General features: G+C 41.9%; 1 protein-coding gene across 11 annotated transcripts in view; it reads left to right on the top strand.

Moving 5' to 3' along the window:
• Positions 1 to 19591, top strand: part of MTSS1 (MTSS I-BAR domain containing 1) — a 126108-nt gene that overhangs the window by 89280 nt on the left and 17237 nt on the right. For 6 of the 11 annotated variants that reach the window (XM_071421772.1, XM_071421771.1, XM_071421776.1 and 3 more), the window contains 7 exons: positions 2310 to 2394; positions 3809 to 3900; positions 5587 to 5661; positions 11363 to 11374; positions 16550 to 16707; positions 17948 to 18055; positions 18999 to 19096. In XM_071421772.1, the coding sequence (XP_071277873.1) occupies positions 2310 to 2394; positions 3809 to 3900; positions 5587 to 5661; positions 11363 to 11374; positions 16550 to 16707; positions 17948 to 18055; positions 18999 to 19096 (628 nt within the window). The remainder of the gene's footprint in view (positions 1 to 2309; positions 2395 to 3808; positions 3901 to 5586; positions 5662 to 11362; positions 11375 to 16549; positions 16708 to 17947; positions 18056 to 18998; positions 19097 to 19591) is intronic. The other 5 variants (XM_071421780.1, XM_071421782.1, XM_071421773.1 and 2 more) reach the window with 1 other exon arrangement.

The following is a 19591-nucleotide window of genomic DNA, read 5'->3' as shown; positions in this document are numbered from 1 at the left end:
TTCTGACATTGCCCATCCAGCTGTACATGTGTTGAGGGGATATATTTATACTTTGGTTGATTGTGTTTCAGTTAAAATTCTGTTACCTTGGAATTTAATGTTAATAATAACTGACCCTTGTTTCCTAGTCTCCCCAAACACACAGTTTCCTTTTTATTGTTATGATACGACCCTTCTTTTTTTCATATAACAGACTTAGGAAAGCAGTGTCACTTAACCATTGATGTCCTTAATATTCCAGTATTCAGTGAGTTCTGAACCTTAAAAACCTACCTATTGCCTAAACTCAGTGCTGGTAGCCAAGGAAATTTTGATTCATTTCTTCTTCTCTGCCATTGCAGTTGTGTACCACATTAGCCTCTGAAATAAAATTACTTTTATTTGGCAGTGGATCCAGAGAAAAATGCCCATGTTTTGGGACAGAAATCCACTCTTTGTGTATACTGTCCCCTTTCTCCACTTGCTTTCTCTCTGATACGCCTCTCCCCATCTTTGCTTTTTTGAGTTTCTGGAGTTGCTTTTTTGAGTTTCTGGAGTCTGTCTCAGCTTGTGCAAGTGCAGCATCACTGGAAGAGCTGGGTATAGATCCAGCCTGGAGTCTGTGTGCTTTTCCCACCTGTGTGCAACGAGGCTACAGCTCTTTGATGTTACCAAATAATATTATTTCAAAAGTTCCTTATAAAAACATGATTAATCAGGCAAGTGACAAAGGACTTTGTGTTTATCTTTTTGAACAATACCAAAGAGCCACAATTTGTTCCAGTTATTTAGTGTCTTTGTTCCAGAGCCATTTTGTGGGCACAGGATTTAATTCTGCAAGAATGCAGGAAGATGGTGACTTGATTCCATGTTTAAAAAATTCAAAATTATCAAAAATGTTGAAGTTTCTCAGGAAGATTTTTGTTTTACTTGAGCAATACTGTTTTTAAGGCCTAGCAAAGATTTTGCTCCATGATACAAGTCTAAGGTTATTCTAATAATAAAATAAGACTTCTAAATAGATGCTGATACATTAACTATTCCAGAGGGTACTACAGCTGGGAAACAGTTTGTTAGAAGGCTGATGTTTGTATCCTGAAATAGTAGATTTGACGTGCAAATGGGAACTAAGCAAGTACCAAAACTGGCACTAACCAAAACAAAGTTCTGTGGAGATGGAATGGGCTGCTCGGGGCCGGTGTGGCCGGTGGCAGAGGGGAGGGAAGGGCTGTGCTGGGAGCAGGGAAGGGATGAGCTGGGAGCAGGGAAGGGAAGGGATGAGCTGGGAGCAGGGAAGGGCTGTGCTGGGAGCAGGGAAGGGCTGTGCTGGGAGCAGGGAAGGCTGTGCTGGGCTCTGTCGGGAGCAGGGAAGGCTGTGCTGGGAGCAGGGAAGGGCTGTGTTGGGCTGTGCTGGGAGCAGGGAAGGCTGTGCTGGGCTCTGTCGGGAGCAGGGAAGGCTGTGCTGGGAGCAGGGAAGGGCTGTGCTGGGCTGTGCTGGGCTGTGCTGGGCTCTGTCGGGAGCAGGGAAGGCTGTGCTGGGAGCAGGGAAGGGCTGTGCTGGGCTGTGCTGGGCTCTGTCGGGAGCAGGGAAGGCTGTGCTGGGAGCAGGGAAGGGCTGTGCTGGGTCTGTCGGGAGCAGGGAAGGCTGTGCTGGGAGCAGGGAAGGGCTGTGCTGGGCTCTGTCGGGAGCAGGGAAGGCTGTGCTGGGAGCAGGGAAGGGCTGTGCTGGGCTCTGTCGGGAGCAGGGAAGGCTCGGCGGGAGCGGGCGGAGCCCTCGGCCCGCGGGGTTTGGTCCCGCCCGGCGGCCAAGGGCGCCACCTGCTGGCCATGCCGGGATCGCGGCGGGGCCCGGGCCGGGCTCTGCGGCCGCCGATCCCCTCTGAGGCGCCGGGTCTAAAGAATCCGGGGACGGGAAAATTGCATCGAATCCCCTAGGTCTATTTCTAAAATGTGGAAATAATTTGTTCATAGATGCCCACTCCCTTGACAGCTGTGCTACTTGGCTTTTGACATCTCAAACCCTTTTCTTTCAAGTCTTGTGCTGCAGGGTTGAGGCTCATGGCACAGAAGGGGCCTGGAAGAACTGTGTTTTAATTGTGTTTGGTTGCTTGGTTCTGGTCTCTAGGTGAACAGGAATGAATCTCTTCCAGGGGTGGCAGATACCACTGAGATCTGCCCTGTTAATAGCCTAGTTGATTATACACATATTATTAATCTGTTTTACAATTGCTCTGGAAGACTTGGCACCCCCCTCCTGGTTGTTATGCCTCTACACCACAGGCTGGAATCTCATCAGGGGTCTCACCTGCCTTTTGGTTTTTGTTTTTCAGGTGGTACCAGAGAGATTGGGTCTGCTCTCACCAGGATGTGTATGAGGCACAGAAGTATAGAGTCCAAACTCAGGCAGTTCTCAAGGTGAGTGGCTCCATACCTGGCCCAGCACTGGAGGTTCCTCCTTCATGTGCTGCTGGGGAACATCTAAAGCTGTTCATCAGCATTGGCTTCTCAAATGACCTCTGCCCATGTCCCTGAGAGCAGCAATTGTTTTCTCCCTGCAGCACATTAGGTGCTGTGAACATGCTGGGTTTCACTGCACATTTATGGGGCTGGGCCAGTTCACCTCAGATCACCTCTGAATGCTGCAGATTCCCACTGTCAGTCCCGGTTGCTCAGTGCTGAGCAGGCAGCTGCTGATGTGACCAACTGACCTGCCTTTGTGTCAGGACTTTAGGCTTTGTCACTGGGTTTTAAACAAGCAGCAGCAGCAAGTGTTGTGCTGCTTCCTCAGCTTACTGCACAGCCCAGATAGCTTATGGCCAAGAGAAAAACCTTCAGCAGAGCAGTATAGGAAATGCAAATTCTCTCATCCTGTTTTTGCAGTTGAATTTAGACTGCAGAGGTAATGCGAGAGCAGTAACTCATGTGCAACCTGGGCTGTACAAAAACAACCTACTTCAATAGTTAGTAGTAGTTTGCATATGTGCCTTTTTTAACCAGACTTAAAAATGATGCATGACCATAGGTGAACAAAAATGATATTTCACCATTTGCCTGATGACCTGCTATGTTTTTTTCCCTTTTTCTCCCATCCTTGAAAGTGTTCAAAGCCAGGTTGGATGGTATAAGCAGCCTGATCTAGTGGAAAGTGTCCTTGACCATGGCAGAGTGGTTGGAACCAGATGACCTTTGAGGTCCCTTCCAATCCAAGACATTCTATGATTATGCTTTGATTACTTTAAAATAAAGTTATTTATGAAATTGGCCATGAGGAGACAATTTTAGTTTCCAGTTACCACAGAGTTAGCTGTTTAAATGGTTTGATCCCAGTCTCATTAATTAGTGGAACATTACTGGTGCTGGACTCCACCAGTGTGAGGTGAGGCACATCAGTGGGCAAGATATTGTTCTTTTGTACAGCTGCTCTGTCTTCTTGTGTATATACATATGCTATTTGAGTTTATAATCTCCATGGCTGCATGAACCTTTCTGGTCTCCTGAGTTTCCATTTGAATTGTGTGACAGTTGAGTAGGATCTGTTTACTCTGAACTGTTTCGGGTCACTCCTCTGCTTTATTCTCTGTTCCTCTCTGTCTGGAGCTTTTGTAATTCTGGTTATCTTGTGATGTGGATTTTTGATTTTTTTTTAAATCTATTTTTTTCTTTTGCTTTCTCTAGTGTAAACATTTTTATGTTCTGATATTTACATTGTGACACTGGTAGCTGTCACAGCAAAAAGTAAAAATACTCCAGTATTGACCTTGGCTCTCTCTGTAAGAATAAGGGCATCTGCAGGCTTTGATTGCTCTTTGTGTTTTTTCAACAAAATTAGTGCTTTAATTGACTGTCTGATAAACCCACTTCAAGAACAGATGGAAGAGTGGAAGAAAGTGGCCAATCAGCTGGATAAAGACCATGCAAAAGGTAGTTACAGAGGAAGAATTCTTTAATAGGAGTAAGATTGTAATATCAGTTTTGCTTCCTCTTTTCATGTTTGTACTGGAGAACTGAATGACATGCTTAAATATGTATAGCAGTTTTTCTCTTCTGAAATACTCCTCTCCCAAAGTGCCTAGCAAAAATTTTACCCTTGCTGTATGCATTTTGAAGGTTTAGTTTGCTGGACCCCGGGGGTGGGTTGTTTTCCTAGACTGATAAGCAGTAACTGGGTTTTACTCTGTTAGCCCACTCTCCATGTATGAGCTGAGGATTGGAGATGCCACATGTATCCCTGCAAAGCCCTGGGGTGTTGTTAAAAGCAGCTTGTAAGATCATGTTATGTCTCAGCCAGAGCATCCCCAGAGAGTGCACAGCCCTGCAGAGCACTGAGCATTGTTATTTTGTACCTGATGCCATACAGAGAGTGCTCCTGTGGAGCAGGAGAGCTCTGCTGTGGGACATGGGGTGTCCTGGGCTGCAGGGCTGATGATGGCTCCAGAGGCTTTCCAGGGGGACTGAGCTGCAGGCAGCCAAGTCTTGCACAGCAAGCACACGTTGGTAGATGCCTTTGTACTGGGAATGCTGGCCCTCTAACACAGGTGCTGAAAGCAGGTTGCAGTTCACCACTGACTGACCCTTGAAAATTTTAGACTTTTGTTATGTCTGAAAGAAGCAGCAGCACCATGAAAACTGATAGGAGGGAGTGGGCTTGACCTCCAAAAGAGGATTTCCTTCTGGGGTCAAAGAGAAGCAGTTGAATCAGCAGCTCTTGAAAAACTTCCTGCCTTGTGCTGCAGAGTGTTAAGCATGTAGTGAGCAGGAGAGAGGAATTACATGGGGTCATTGCCAGTAGGGGTAACCCAGGCCAAAGTGGCAGTGAGATTTAGAGTTTAGTGGGCAGACTTGGGTGTTGGGAGTGCATCTGGCCTCAGTACAGTTCTTGTGCCTGCCATGAATCTGCTTCTGTTTTTCCATCTACAGAAGAGTACTAACACTGATCTCCTTTGTTAAAGTGTACATGTACATGAATATACATGCATACGTGCCTTGTATCTTCTTTTTTTTTTTAAGTATCAGTTTTCATATGTGGTACCTTTAGTGTTCCTGCACTAGAGGTTGAATATTTTGTTCTGGGATTTTAATCCTCCTGGAATGTACAGCTCATCTGAAAATGAGGACAAGTGCAGTATGCTCCACTTCATCAGAAGGAGCTGGCAATGTGACCCTTCCTTGGGCAGAGTTTTAGCAACCTCTTCCTCTGCCTGACTCTCATGCTGGAGAGGGATCACAGGATATTCTCTGCCTTGCCATTTCTGGATTGCTGTTTTTTGCACACAGATGTTTTGAGAAACCTGTCATCTCTGTTTTCCATTCCTGAGAGTGGATGAAATGAAAAGCACTCTAATTTTGTACTGTGTTCTCAGTTGTTATTTCTGTAAAGGCTTTGTTTATTTGCAAAAGATTTTGGTATGTGAATGTGCTCACTCCCTAACATGTTACATTAAGCCAAATGTATAGGCTTTACAAAATGTGAGTTCTAAGCTGCTTTGTTTAATGGTAGCTGTTCTCAAAAAGTTTGTAGTCTAATGTCTTTAAATGTAGCATTTTCTGTGAAAAACATTCATTTTGGCATTGATTATATTGATACTAGAGATTGTGTGTGTTTTTTAGAATACAAAAAAGCCCGCCAAGAGATCAAAAAGAAGTCATCTGATACACTGAAGCTACAGAAGAAAGCAAAGAAAGGTAACTTGCTTCCTACTGTACTGTTTACAGCCTTCTGAGCTGTGCTCATTGACAGAGATTGAACAGTGATGGAACTTTCTACTGTAATAATCCTGCCCCTCTAATGTATTCCTGGTACCTACTTGGGTACCAGGATACAATTACTGTGTGTCATTTAAATCATGTTCTGAAGCTGCTGTCTAATGTTCTTATACAAAAGCCTTAAAACTGTTTATGCAAAGTCAATCATGTTTTAAAATAGAGCCCTTACTGCTAACTTTTTCTTTTTAGGAACACTGACACTCTTAACATGACTTGTGCAGATACCTGTAAAATTTTCTAGAATCTTTTGGAATCATATAAAAAAAGCCATTATGTAAATGTTCCCTAACTATTAACGTTTCTCGCTGTTCTTCCTTTCTGGCACTTTTCCTCTTTTTTCTTTTTTTTTTTAACAGCCTGTAATCTCCTAAACCTTACTTTATTGATCAGACTGAGACAGTGGCATGGGTTGTTTTTGGGGGGGAAGGGCTCTTGGCAGTCATAGAAAACTAAAGATGAGTGAGAAGAAAAAGGGAATTTTCCTGAAAGACAGTTTGTCTTTTTAGCAGCTGTATCTCATGTTGCTCTCCCACCTTCACCTTGTCATAGGGGTTTCATCACTGTTTTGATGGAAACATGCAGCACTGCTAGCTGCAGCACTGCCATCACTAAGGGTTTTACTTGGCCAAGTGCAAACCCCACCAGGCTTTGGAACAATGACAGGGAGCTTGTACAGAAGACTTCCTGGTTCCCTTTCCTGGTTCCCTTTCCTGCACTGGGCTCTTCCTAGCTGGGTCACAAGTGTGCTTTGAGCAGCTCTCAGTCTGCAGGTTGAAACTTGTCCTTCCCCTCCTGCCTAAAAACTGTGAATCCAGGGACAAGTAAAATAAATGCAGGGGTGGGGAGTTTCTTGAAATTTTGAAATTGTGTGTTACCCAGAACAGGTAAGCTGTCTCTAGCTGTCCTTCCATATAGGTGAATCAATAATCACACTGGTGGAAAGCCAGGTGACTGGAAAACTGCTCTTGAATGTTAGCTGACTTTAGATAAGAGATGAGGAAAGGAGAGATGAAAGCCACCAAGAGGGAGCTTAGCTCAGTAGGTTCTGTGTGTCTGTCAGTTAGTTCAGTGTCCTAAATCAGATGGTGACTGTTACCATTTGAGATAAGACTTTTTGTGATAAGATTTATTTTTTGGATAATGTGTAAACATGTTTCTCATTTTGTGTGATGAAATGTCTGATTGCAGACCAACAGCTTTATAGAGTTTGTGGTATTCCTTCCATGTCTTCTCCTGTCTCTCCCCTATCTTTTCTAGTCTTATTTCTTCTTGTCTTTGTGTGATAGAAACAACCCATCAGTGCATGGTAGGTAAGCACTGAGAAAAACATAAAAGCGTGGAATGGTTTGGGTGGATGTCTGGGATCTGGGAGGAGGGAGCCATTTTTTGAATCTGTTTCTATGGATTGACAGCTGTCTGGCTCCATCTCCCCTTTATCCTGCTTCTGAGTGTTCAATAAATCATCCTGCAATATTGAAGGAGGAGACATCATCTTCTGTGAAGTGTGAAGAGGAAAGAGAAGTACTTAAAAGCTGCTGGAAAAAAACCCCACTGTTCTCATGCTGCAGATGCTACCTGCATCTGTTAGCAGTGGTTAAAGCAAGCAGGCTTGGTCCTTGGATTTTCTGCTTTCATATCCCCCTCCTAAAATGTGAGCCAAGTCTCATGATGAGAGTCAGGAAACTGGTGTTTTGTGCTCATTCAGGATTGAACATCTTTTAGTGAGGAGTGGAACAGGCCTCATTTTGCCATTGTTGTAGCAGCCATGATGTGATTGAAATTTTGTTTTCTTTTTTTTTTTTTTTTAATCCAATTCCCTTGCTTAATTTTGCCATTATGATGTTCTTTTGGAGATGTGGTGAAGGTGCTGTATTTCTGTGCTGTCCCTCTGGGAGCTGCTGTCACACTCATGGTGTTTGCTCCAGAGCACAAAACCACAGGGAGTCAGGGGATGTTTGAGTGCATGGGGCAGGTGGAAGAGCTGAGGGCTCACAGGCAGCCAGTACAGGGAAAAGCAGGAGCTGCAATATTTCTGAGGAGCTGAGAGTTGTTCTCATGGCCCCTGGGGAGAGGAGGCCTTGGCTCCTAAGGCTGTGAATATGAATACCCAAAGCTGTTGTCCTCAGCAGGAGTAGAGAGGGGATGGGAGGAAGTTCTCTCTGCCTTCCTGCAAGTTATCAACAACGCTTAAGTTAGAAGAAAAAAACAGGAGCAGATGCCTTTTCTCCTCTTTGCTGTTTTGGTCCCTATCTTGAAGAAATAAAGCTTTGGTCTGAGTGCAGTGTCAAATGTTGTTGTGAAAATGTTTTTGTATGTACCCATCTTGACAGACCTGTTCAGTGTCCTGTGTGGTGAAGTATGTTGCTCTTGCATCTACCGAGGGATAAAAAAAATCAAGAAGGGGTTTATTTTGTAACATGATAAAGCTGCAGAAGTGATTCTGCTTTAGGACACAAATGTGATTTGAACTATGGAAAAACTGTGCTGGAGGCATGAATGTCTTCCCATGTCTTCAACTCTCCTGTTTCTCTGTTTTACAGACTTTTTTTGTTCTGTTCTTCCTCAATCAGGACCTGTCCCTTTGATTTTTCTGTAAAGTTACTGACTCACCTATGGGAAATCTAAAACAAGCAATTCATTCCCTTCCTAGCACTTGTAAGAATACTTTTGAATTAACTTTATGATCACCTGTGGGCAAGCAGGATGTGTGCTGAATTCTGGATTTGCTTCAACACCGTGCATGCTACTGTAAAGGTCCTTCAAGCTTATTCTGCTGTTTCCCATCTGACCTTATGGGAAAGTGTTTTCCTTCTGCTTTGGGCAGCTCCATGTGGAGGAGCTCACATAAAAGCCTCTCCTTTCCTCATTCCTATCCTGGCAGTGGTGGCCCCCAGCCCTGATGTGTCAGGCTGCAGGGCTCTGTCACAGCTGATGCTGCACAGCAGCTCCCTTGCTCCTTGTCTGCATCCCAAGGACGTTCAGGAAGGAGGATCATGGGCTGTGGGGCTTGTCCTGGTGGGAGTGCTGCAGGTTGGGTTCCCTGGGTCAAATCCACAGGGGTTTGCCTGTTCCATGGCTTCTGTGGGGTCTCTTTGTTCCTGTTCCACGTGGCCAAGGTCAGAGTTCAGGCTGGGCATTTAAGATCACGTGTTAGAAATTATGTTTGCAGAGTAAGTGTGTTCATTGCAATAAGGGTGTTTCCAAAGCTTGAAGTGATGGGGAAAACACTAAGCTTCCCAAAGAAAACAAAAGGAAGTCCAGGGTCCTTTCTGGAAGTTTGTTAGGGTATTTTTAGTAAAGTGATACAACTATGAAATGAAAGTCTTGCATTTCAAAAGACCTCACAGCGAAAATTTTCACCGTTTGTTGTCTTTAACTATTAAAAAAAATCCACATGAAGCTAAATCTATGTAGTCTTAAATAGGATGCTGGTGCACCTCCCAGATCCATGCAATCCCTGAGGGTTTCATGGGGATCTTCAAGGTTCTTCTTCAAGGCCTTCTTGCACCCTTGTTCCCACGGGGAACAGGCCCCTAGGGCTTGTTGCCCACCCCAGCATTGACACTTAGCTCCCGAACAGATGCAGTTGTGTAGTGCATAGAATTGCAGACATGTCCTAAATTGCTCTTTGTTTTCAGATAAACATTGGCCACCAGAAGTCAGCCCAGCTAACCTGAGTCAGCAGAATAATTATGCATATACTTAAAATAAATTCCATATTTAGGTTTCTGCTGATTCAGGGCCTCATAAGTGGATCCATAGCTGCTAGAAGCTATTGATGCTATATCAAATCAGGAGAGAGGCAGCAGCTGTGGCTCTGCATGTAACTATTTGGGAAGGTTAACAAAATGCATTATTCTTGAAGAAAAAATGATCAAGTGATCAAATTAAAATATATCTGAAGGCATGTGTAAAATCTGGAGTGCATGTTGGGTGTATTTTCTGTATTTCAGCTTGGCTATTAATGAATAAATAAACAGGTTCCCCTCCTACCTATGACATGACTGGTTGGTTTCATTTTCAGGTTCTTCACGTGACACTGAGCTTTGAGGAAAATGTTTAAATCCAAGTGGATATGTAAGAAGTTGTTGGATGTAACACTCCCCATAATATAACACATATTAAGAAGAAAACTGAGTTTTATCTGTTAGACACGTAGAATTTTCTGCAGAATTCCCTTAACATTCAGTACAACATTTCTTCTTGTGTTCCCATCGATGCTGAGTATCCAAACTGGCAGTCTCTCCTTTTGAGTAAGCAGCAGTTTTGGAAAGTATTCGTGATTCTAATGAAATTCAGAGAATAGGACATGATTTTTAATTTACTGTAGAACATGATTATTAATTTACTCTAATACTGCCAAAAGTGCTTTTTCTTCCTCTTCCTGGTTAGCAAAGATGACATCTTTGTGTTTTAGAGCCTTTTTAGGATTTTTTTCCCTCTGGTCTTTGTAATATTGTTAGACTGCTCTCAAGGATGGATGTGCAAAGCCCATGACTCTAAACTAAAAAGCATAAAGCTCTTCAATGCAATTATAAGTGAAGAATGTCTCATTCTTACAGCAAGTGCTGACCTTCTCATTCAAGTACTTTGCACTCTTTCTGTACATGGCACTTGCCCCATCTGGAGTGGCAGCCTGGAGAGGGAGAATCCCTGGCCAGAGCCTTCCTCCCCGGGAGGGAGCCTCATTCCTCTAACTTGATCAAGTGTGGCACCATGACTGAAGTGAGAGCCAAAACTCTGTGGAGTCAATAAGATGCAGCTCAGAAGGAGGGAAGCTAATGAGAAAATTATCCTTATCTTTTGCAGGAAAAAATCCTGTGTGAATGAGGCCATGGTGCCTGCAGGGCTTTTTGGTGTGTTTTGTTTTTTTAGGGTTTTTTTCCCTGCAAGCTTATAATGTGAACTCTCCTTTGCAAAAATGCAGTGAAGACATGTTGCTAAATCAGTGACTGAAGACATTTCTTCAATTTACTTTCGTTCCTTGAGTTTTGAAGGCCTCTTGATAGTTCCCCTCTTTTTGACAGCAAGCCAGTTTTATTGCAAAATTTTATTATGTAAAGTTTTAAAATTAAAATATGCATATCATAGTTAATCTTTTTGATGTTCTTCCACATTGCATCAGCAATTAGGTTTTCATTTAATTAACAATCTGTTAATGTAATTGCAGTAGAGAACATCAAAAAGTGCTGTGGTTTACTCACGCAGCACCAGTCTAGAGTTCTGCAGGTTTGAGTTCCCTTTTCCCTGGTAAGGAATGATTTGTGCCACTTGACCAGGGTCTGGTTATCTGTGTTGTGCACTTTCTCTGAAGCACAGGTTTACATCTTCTCACTGAGGAGTCTAAACTGGTTTAAGTCTCATTAAATAAAACTGTATGGTAAATAACCAGGGGTTTCATTTGCAACAGCTCTGCAAGATGCAAAACTAATGCGTTTGTCTTTATCAGCAATGGAAGAATTCAAAATCCTCTAGTCCAAACTGCTCACTCTCTTGTCTTGGCGCTGATGATAATGTCTAAATTCTAGGAATGCTGGAATACCAGTTTGACTTTTTTTATTTTCCTTTCTGTGTCAATTTTGTGTCCTGCAATTTCTCACCATGCGCACCTGCCTGCCAGCTGAGGCTCTAGGTAAGTCTGTGCCATGCTGTGACCCTGGTGGCTGGTTTATTGTAGCCCTTGCTGTGGCCTCTTTATGGTGTCTGGTCTCCACTAACTGCCTAGACTTTAATTTCTAATGCAACTAAAATATTGCCTAATCTTGGTGAACAAACCATCTTTTGATTTATTTTTTTTTGGCATCTAATTGGAACACTGTAAAAGAAGAAAACCAGTGTTGTGGATAAACCTCTGGTTTATTTTAGAAAGGGATAACATGTTCAGATAAATCTTGTCACGGCTGGGAGAGAAGTTAAATGGAATAGACATGTCATCAAGGTGATGTTCAAATAATTGAGTATCTTATTGTTAATATGACTTTTAAAGTCTAGAGCCTGAAGTCCTTAATGTTGGTCTTTGTAACCTGTGATCCAAATTCCCTTTTTTATGAAAATTGCATGCATCTTTCTTACCTGATAGATAAGGAATCACTCTATTTACTTCATGCTGGGGAAAGGGTTGGAATTCAGCATCACAGTTGTCTCCTGTTGCCTGATCACATCTCAAGTATGTTTAAATTGGGATGCTGTTTCAGCTATTTTGCAAATTTAAAGTAGCTGCCTTGGGATCCCATTGTGAATGAAGCATGGTGTTTCTGAATCTGAGCAAAGGACTCATACCTGCACTTATAAATGTAGTGATGGAGGTGTTGCCTTTGGGAGAAGCCTGAATTGATTAAATCAGCAAGCTCTCAAACAAGGTGTCTCCACTGGGCTCGTGGAGCTGGGCCTTATTGCGGCTGCTGCTTGTCCCCATTTTTTGAAACCACATATTGTGGTTTTCCTGGTTTGTAATTCAATCTAGAAATGCCATTTGGTAACTTGTAGCTTTTCTGTTAAGGCAGAACTTGGCACTTTTGAACATGAGCAGCTGACTCAGATCTCCAGTAGCCAAAGGAAAGGCTCGGATGTGTTTTCTGAAGGAGTCTGAGGTTCATCCCAGTTATGAGGTTTATGGTGGCAGAATTCTTCTGTTCTCAGCACAGATCCATATTAGTTCATTTGTTTGCTTTACTGTGCAGAACTTAAAGGAGGTTGTTCATTCTGGCAGCTGGAGCAGGTGTGCTCTTGTAAAGAGGATGGTTTGGGAATGACTGCCATGGAGCCTACTTTGATTGTACAAGTAGAGGTGTACTCAGCATTGTCTCATGTAAATTCTGCCACTCTGTCAAGTGTCCAGTATTGAATATTCAAGTTCTGTGCAGATGCTTTAAAAAGTGTCTTTCTGTGAGGACATGGAAAACAGTAATTTCACCAATATTTGCTGCATTGCATTGTCAATAACAGCAGTAACTTTAGCAGTCCAACTTGCACAGAGAGAATTTAAAAATTATTTGGTGTTGCTGAGAGTTTTGCTAGTATGTCCTATAAAATATAGGCATGAAATTGGGTTGAAAATTGGATTTGCCTTTTCCTTTTTCCCTAATATTTTTCCTTCATCAAAGTTTTTTGAACAATAGTTATTTAAGAAATTGCATGAGGCTTTTAGCCAGGATTCACACAAAACACTGTAAAATGCAAGTTCTGTTGCATGTTGGTCCTTTAAAGCCCTTGCATGTCACGGTAATGATGTAAAGCACCTGCTGTGAGGATGACATTGAGACTGTCCTTGAAGAAGCAGCAGATCCATGTTACTTTTGATGAGCAATTCAGCTCCTTGCACTTGATAAGCTGTCACTTGCCTGTGTCCAGGTGCTGGTCACCAGGCTGTTGGAGCATGGTGTTATTGGGGAATTCAGTCCACAACTTCTGGTCTTGCATTTGTGCTCCTCTCTGCATCACCAGAGCTCCTCTTTGAGAGAGGCTGGATTTGAATTCCTCCTCAGTGTTCAGGTTGTTGACTTGTTCTTCTGGGTGCAGCTGGACACGCTCTGCAGAGCCATCCCTACCTCCTGTTCATGTCAGGCTGGTTCAGACCAGTGACCTGTGACTACACTGGATGCTTTTGACCATTGCTGTTGCTGATTGCTGTGGTGGGTCACTCAAACCTGCCTGCAGCTGGGGTAGGAGTGTCCTTCCAGGTGCACTTCCACAGCTACTGCATGATAAGACTCTTCTGGAACTATCTTATGTCATTGTGGTAGTTGTGTTGGTTTGGAAGTGTTTTGGAATGCATAACCTAAAGGCCAGAGAATGTGGGCTGGAGGGAATAATCACTTGCTGATATTCTTCATGAAAGTGTGTCTTGTGACCACAGCAAAAATACTGCAATCAAAAATACTGCTTTGGCCATTAACCTTCTCCTTGTTGTTCAAGGGGGAAAAAAAACTGCATTGCTCTCCAGTGGTCAATATTTCTTTCTGAGATAAGTAGCAGATTTAAATCAGTGAAGACCCAGGGTGTCTGAGGAGCAGAGGTGGTCAGCAGTTGGCCCCACTCTTTGCTGTTCTCTGGGTGTAGGAGTGCTGCTGTGGGGATGTGCTCTGCTCTGCTTAGCAAAGGAAACTGCTTCAATTAGGCAGAGATCTCATCCCTCAGATTTCCTGAGCTGAGTGCAGCTGGCGATTCAGGGAGTGGGAAGAGCCATGCCTGCTTTCAGAAGGCTTGCTAGATTGATGTCTGCATTGTGGAGCTTTCAAAGGATGTTGATAAAGCTTTCCTCCTCCTAAAAGATGATTTAGGAGAAGTCACCAGGAGAGAGCTGTATTCATCTGTAAACATCTGACTTCAGAGCTTCATCTAAATGATTCACCTAAGCTTGTTTCCTGCTCTGAATTGTACCTGAGACAGCTTCTGTGTTTTCATAGACTGTCCAAATGCCCCTGAGCATAAAAACAGGTCTGTGAAAATACTGGTGAGAAGCTGTGTGTCTGTTACTGTACTGATTCACTGGAAGAAATAAAATGGAAATTTTGTAGAGGTACAGAGGAAGTTGGAGAGTGGTGCAGTTTTACACATGCTTTGACCAAAGAGTTAAAATACCAGCATTATTATGAACATATGAACATTATCCTCATAACTTTGTTGAATTGAGTGAATTACACAGGTGCAAATGGAGTTTATTCTTGCCCCAGGTTTTGGCTGCTCTTGTTTATCTGGTCCAAGATGTCCTGCTCTAAGGTCCACAGAAAGTACCAAAATTGACTGTAATTGAACCCACTTTGTCAGTGGTGTCCAGTTGCTTTTTAAGTGTGTGTGTTCTCACTGCATAGGCAAATGCATTTAAAAAGGATTTACTGCATTATGTGCATGATTGTGGTGGAGCAGCTGAATGTTTATAGCAGTTCTGCAGAGCCAAACTAATGAGTGTTTCATTTAGTTTGCAGCTAATATATTTTGCACTTGGTACATCCATGGTAGTGAGCCAGTATCTAGGCTTGAACAACAGGTAGTTTTTTTACCCACTGTAATTCCAGGCAGCACTCAGGACCTGACCAATGATGCAAGTTTCTGTTTCCTAAAGAATTTGAAAGAATATCTCCAGAGAAGTAGGAAATGTTTAACCACTGCATCTGATGGCAGAGTATGGGGAGGGCCTGAAATGTACAGAGTGGTCTTGAAGCAGAAGGCCCAGTTTGTTTCCTGAGAGTGACAGAGAAAAAGGCACAGGACCTTCAGGGAGGTACCCAAAGCTCTGCTATAACTTAATTCTGGTAGATGCTGATTTTGATGGAGGAAGCAGAGGACCTTCAGACTGTGTTCTTCTTAAAGTTTATTTACTTCCAAGTTAAGTAAGTTTTATGACCACATTAGAGCAGCCAGACTGATCTGCAGGATCAGACACTGCTGGAAGTTTGGTACTAGGTGCCCTTGGCAGTGACCGTGTCCATGTTGCACTGCATGTGATTCTTCCAGGATCCATTGCACAGCTCTGCATGTGGGTGTCAGTGCATTTTACCTGGACTATGTCTAACTCTGCAGAGATTTTGATATATCCAGCCTGTGATTCCACTAAGCCAGTGTGATTCTCTTTGCTTCCATCGCTGCTCCCTTTTCCTGCAGCTCTGGCTGTGTATCAGTGCAGGGAGGCTGATGGCTTTGCCTTGCTCTGGAGTATTAAGGAAATACATATGTAAGGCAAAGGTTTTTCCTTTTTAAGCCTGACATTGAGTCATCTGCATTGTGTACTACACACATAAAGAGACCTTTTTCCTCTTGCTCTTAGCTTTAAATCCTCTGTGCAGAAAGGTTATCATCCAAATAATTGATTTTGGGTAGCTGCTTGTAACTCACCCACGATTTTTTCAGTGTTATCTTCTGAGTTGTTAAATTGCATGTGATGGCATTTCTGGGAGATTTGCAACAAATTTATACAACTGAGGTCCTTTAAAATATTTAAGGGTGTAAGCTGCATGAAAACATCTTGCAACTGCAACATTATTGGTTATAGTATATCTAAGCATCAGCTCTTAATTCCTAGAGGAATATTTTTTTGGCATGATGCAGCGTAAGCAGTCAGCACAGAATAAGGTACTGAGCTGTCACAGGAAGTTCTTGTATTATGAGTTGACTGTAATTAACACATTGAAGCTTTTAATTGCAAAACATTGGAATTTAATTGTATCCATTGACATATTTTGGACATATATCTATATATACATATGTAAAAAAAATAAATATATGTAATCTATGTTGAGAAATTTTGTTTAGTTTGGGCTCTGGAATGAAGAAAATGGTTTCAACAGTTGGTTTGTGCAGAGTACTTGAACCTAGTGGTCCAATGATCAGTAACATGTCCATAGTAACATTTTGTATAGGAGATTGATTCATTCATTTAGTGGCTCCACAAAATTCTCATTAGGACCTTGTTAGGCACAAATGCAAGAGGGCAGAGGAGTACACCTGGGCTAGTGATTTGTACTATCCCAGTTAGTAAGATGTTGGTTTTCAGCAAGGATGATGTGAAGAGTTTCTACAGCTAATGCTCTGATAAAGTCCTTATTTAAAATGCTGTCTTTGGCTTGTTGAAACCTTTTGAATTGAGCTGGATTTCTGTTCTGTGCAAGAGGGGAAAAAAATAAATGCTTTGAAGTGCTTCATTTAATTGAGGGGGGAAACATCCTTACTGATTTGAATTAAGGGAAAATGCTGCTTGTGACTCAAATTGCAAAAGCACAATCCAGCAGCAATGCTGGCTGAAAATAATGTCATCTTCTCTGGAGAGGCACAGTTTTGACAATATGTGCTCTTGATTGTTTCCTGCATACAGGACGGGGTGACATTCAGCCTCAGCTGGATAGTGCTTTACAAGATGTCAATGATAAGTACCTGCTGCTTGAAGAAACCGAGAAGCAAGCTGTCAGGAAAGCTCTGATCGAGGAGCGCGGTCGATTCTGTGCTTTCATCTCCATGCTGCGCCCTGTGATCGTAAGCGCTCTTCGTTTTCACTCAGTACAATGCACAGATTAGATAAGTGGCCAGAAGCCTCTGAAGAGAGTATCTCATTGTGTCTTAGGAATTAATTTCTAGAGCCAGAATACAGCCTGTATCTCTCTCTGTCTAGCAAGTGGTGAGAGTTGGGGCCTTTCTTGTAGGCACTTGGAGTAATTCACCAATAGAAAACACTGAACACCTTCAAGGTGACTGATGGGTAAACAAAGACTGAAGTCAGTTTGTGTTCTTTCTGCATTCCAGCCTGAGACATTGCAAATGCAGCTTTTTCCACTGCCTTCCTTCTTAACATCACATTTTAATATAAATCCTCCTTATCCTACTCCAGTGCTAGGACTGATAAATGTTTCAAGACCTCCCCTGGGTATATAATGACATTATCTGACAAATTGCAGGCTGCTTCCATGCAGTTTTCTGATAGCTCCTTTTCTTCTACATGACAGTTTTTCAGTTCATTGGAAAGGTTTGGGTAAATTTTCATCATCTCAGGTAGTCTGAAGCCTGACAAAGAATTATTCGTGGCTTTGTGCAAGTGAGGTGCATTTCTGAAGGGTCACCAACCTACTGGGAAAATGTTCCCAGTGCTTGTTTACAAAGAGCATCAGTCTCAACAGAAAACCATTGTTAGAGAATTAGAAAAGTCATGGCTGAGTCAAGAGGAGGTGAATTCCAGACTGAGAGGACCTGGAAGAAATGGTAGCTGAGGAATTACTGTGGTAGTTTACAGTGTGGGAATCATCATCTGAGTTAGCTGTCAAAGTAATTTCAGCCAGAATCAATCATAGATGTATTAATGCTCTGTATTTCTATAATGCCTTTAACTTTACTATCAAAAACTATGAGTTTAACCCCTGTTTACACTCAAGCTTAAAATTGTTAGGACACATTAATGAGTGTACATAGAACAGTTAGGTAATTGTCAAGTGCAGCAAAACTGACACTCTCTCTAAAGATCACAAAAAGAAGGCTGAGACTTATTTATCTTGTTGATGAGATAAAAAATTTCTGGGGTTTGGAATTTACAGCAATCTTAAAGTAGTTACAAAACTCTAAATTAATATTTTCAACCTTTCATAGTTACTTAATGTGGAAAGAAAATACAGCTCCACTGGACATCCCCACAGTCATCAGCAAAATTATAAAGGTCATATATTGTGTTACAGGTGTGATTTTTAAAACCAAGGCTGTGGTTATCCTGGCTTGCTTTTCTTTTCAGGAAGAAGAAATATCAATGCTAGGAGAAATAACCCATTTGCAAACCATATCAGATGACCTGAAAAGTCTCACCATGGATCCACACAAATTGCCATCCTCGAGTGAACAGGTTAGATCTTGTTACCTGAAAAATATTTTATTTGTGGCTTGCATCACTTTTGTTTTGTGAGGAATATTGACTACTAGTGTTTAGTGGTTTAACGTGATGTTTTGTAGAAGCTTTTCAGCAGCAAGGTCATTTTTAACATGAGGAATTTAGAAAAAAAACCAATCTTGTTGTGAAAATTTGTTTTCAGGGGCTGAGTGCCCCTAAAATATTTGGTGAGAACAGAGTGAAGTGGTAGCAGTAACACTTTGAGGGGTATGAAGATGCCCAATTTCTGTGGGGAGTGTTTGAGAAATGAGTGTCATCTCCTTGCCCTACCTTTGAGCATCCCTGTGTTTTTGTAGTCACAAAGTTGCTGGGGTTGTGTGGCTTGGTGGAGTCTAACATTTGAGCATTTTTCCATGCTGTCCTTAAAATGCATAGGAAAATGTGTGTCATTAAATGAATCCAAATAGGACATTTGTCTGCAGCCCTGCTGTGTGAACTCAGTTTTTTTGTCATACTTTATAATCACCTTATCAAGTGTAAAGCTGTGTTGTGGTTGAATACTGAATCTTCAGTTAATTGTTTAAAATGTTAAAGTACTTCAGCTCAAAGGCTGTAATAATTTTTAAGTCAAAACAAACAAAAGAAACAAAACCCGGAAAAGCTTCCTTAATGCAAAAAATAAATCTCCAATTTACTTCCTAAAAGTTTTTTTTCCATTCAGATCTGAACTTTCTTTCTGTGGTGGCAGCCTTAGTGTTGAAGTATGCTAATATACCAGGAAAGCCAAGGATGAAACTGACTCACCTGTGTGATACAGCATAATTTTGGAAAAGAACTGAGACTCAATTGGCACTGAAAGTTTGTGGCAGGGATGAATGCTGTGTGACAAGCAGATGCTTTCTTTTAATAGGGTGAATTTTTTTCCACATCCTTGATGCTATTGATTATCTTTCATCAGGTAATTTTAGATTTGAAAGGTTCTGATTACAGCTGGTCTTACCAGACTCCTCCATCCTCTCCCAGTACTACAATGTCCAGAAAATCTAGTGTTTGCAGGTAAGTCAATTGGTAATATTTATTTTTAACCTGTTTGGGGGCAAAAGGAGGCAAGTTCAGACTGTGAAATGGATTTGTATACATTCTTAAATCTTAAATAGCAAGTCTTAGTACAACAGTAGTACCTCATGGTCTTTACTCATTTCAGTATGTGCTGGGGATATTAAAAAGGATGGGCAGGACTGAACAACTTTTGAATTCAACACAACTTGGAGATACTTTTGATTCAGTTCTCTTGAATCCATTTTGGATCAAAGAGCAGATTGTACTGATCTAAACTCTTGAGATTGTCCATTCATAATTTCCTTTTCTGTTTTTCATGTGATGACTTTTTAGATTATTCTAAGTAGCTGTTACTAATCAGTAAGTTAAACTATTTGAAAAGGGGAAAAACATCCTTGACAATTGCCCTATCAATCTGGTAGATGGAAATGCTTTTTTGATACAAGTTTTTTTGACTATTTAATGCTGTCTAATGCTGTCCTGAAATATGTT

The sequence above is a fragment of the Agelaius tricolor genome, unplaced genomic scaffold (assembly GCF_023055355.1).
Source record: "Agelaius tricolor isolate 1412-34295 unplaced genomic scaffold, bAgeTri1.0.p SCAF_2, whole genome shotgun sequence".
Taxonomy (NCBI): Eukaryota; Metazoa; Chordata; class Aves; order Passeriformes; family Icteridae; genus Agelaius; species Agelaius tricolor.
This window is presented reverse-complemented; position numbering and strand designations above follow the sequence as displayed.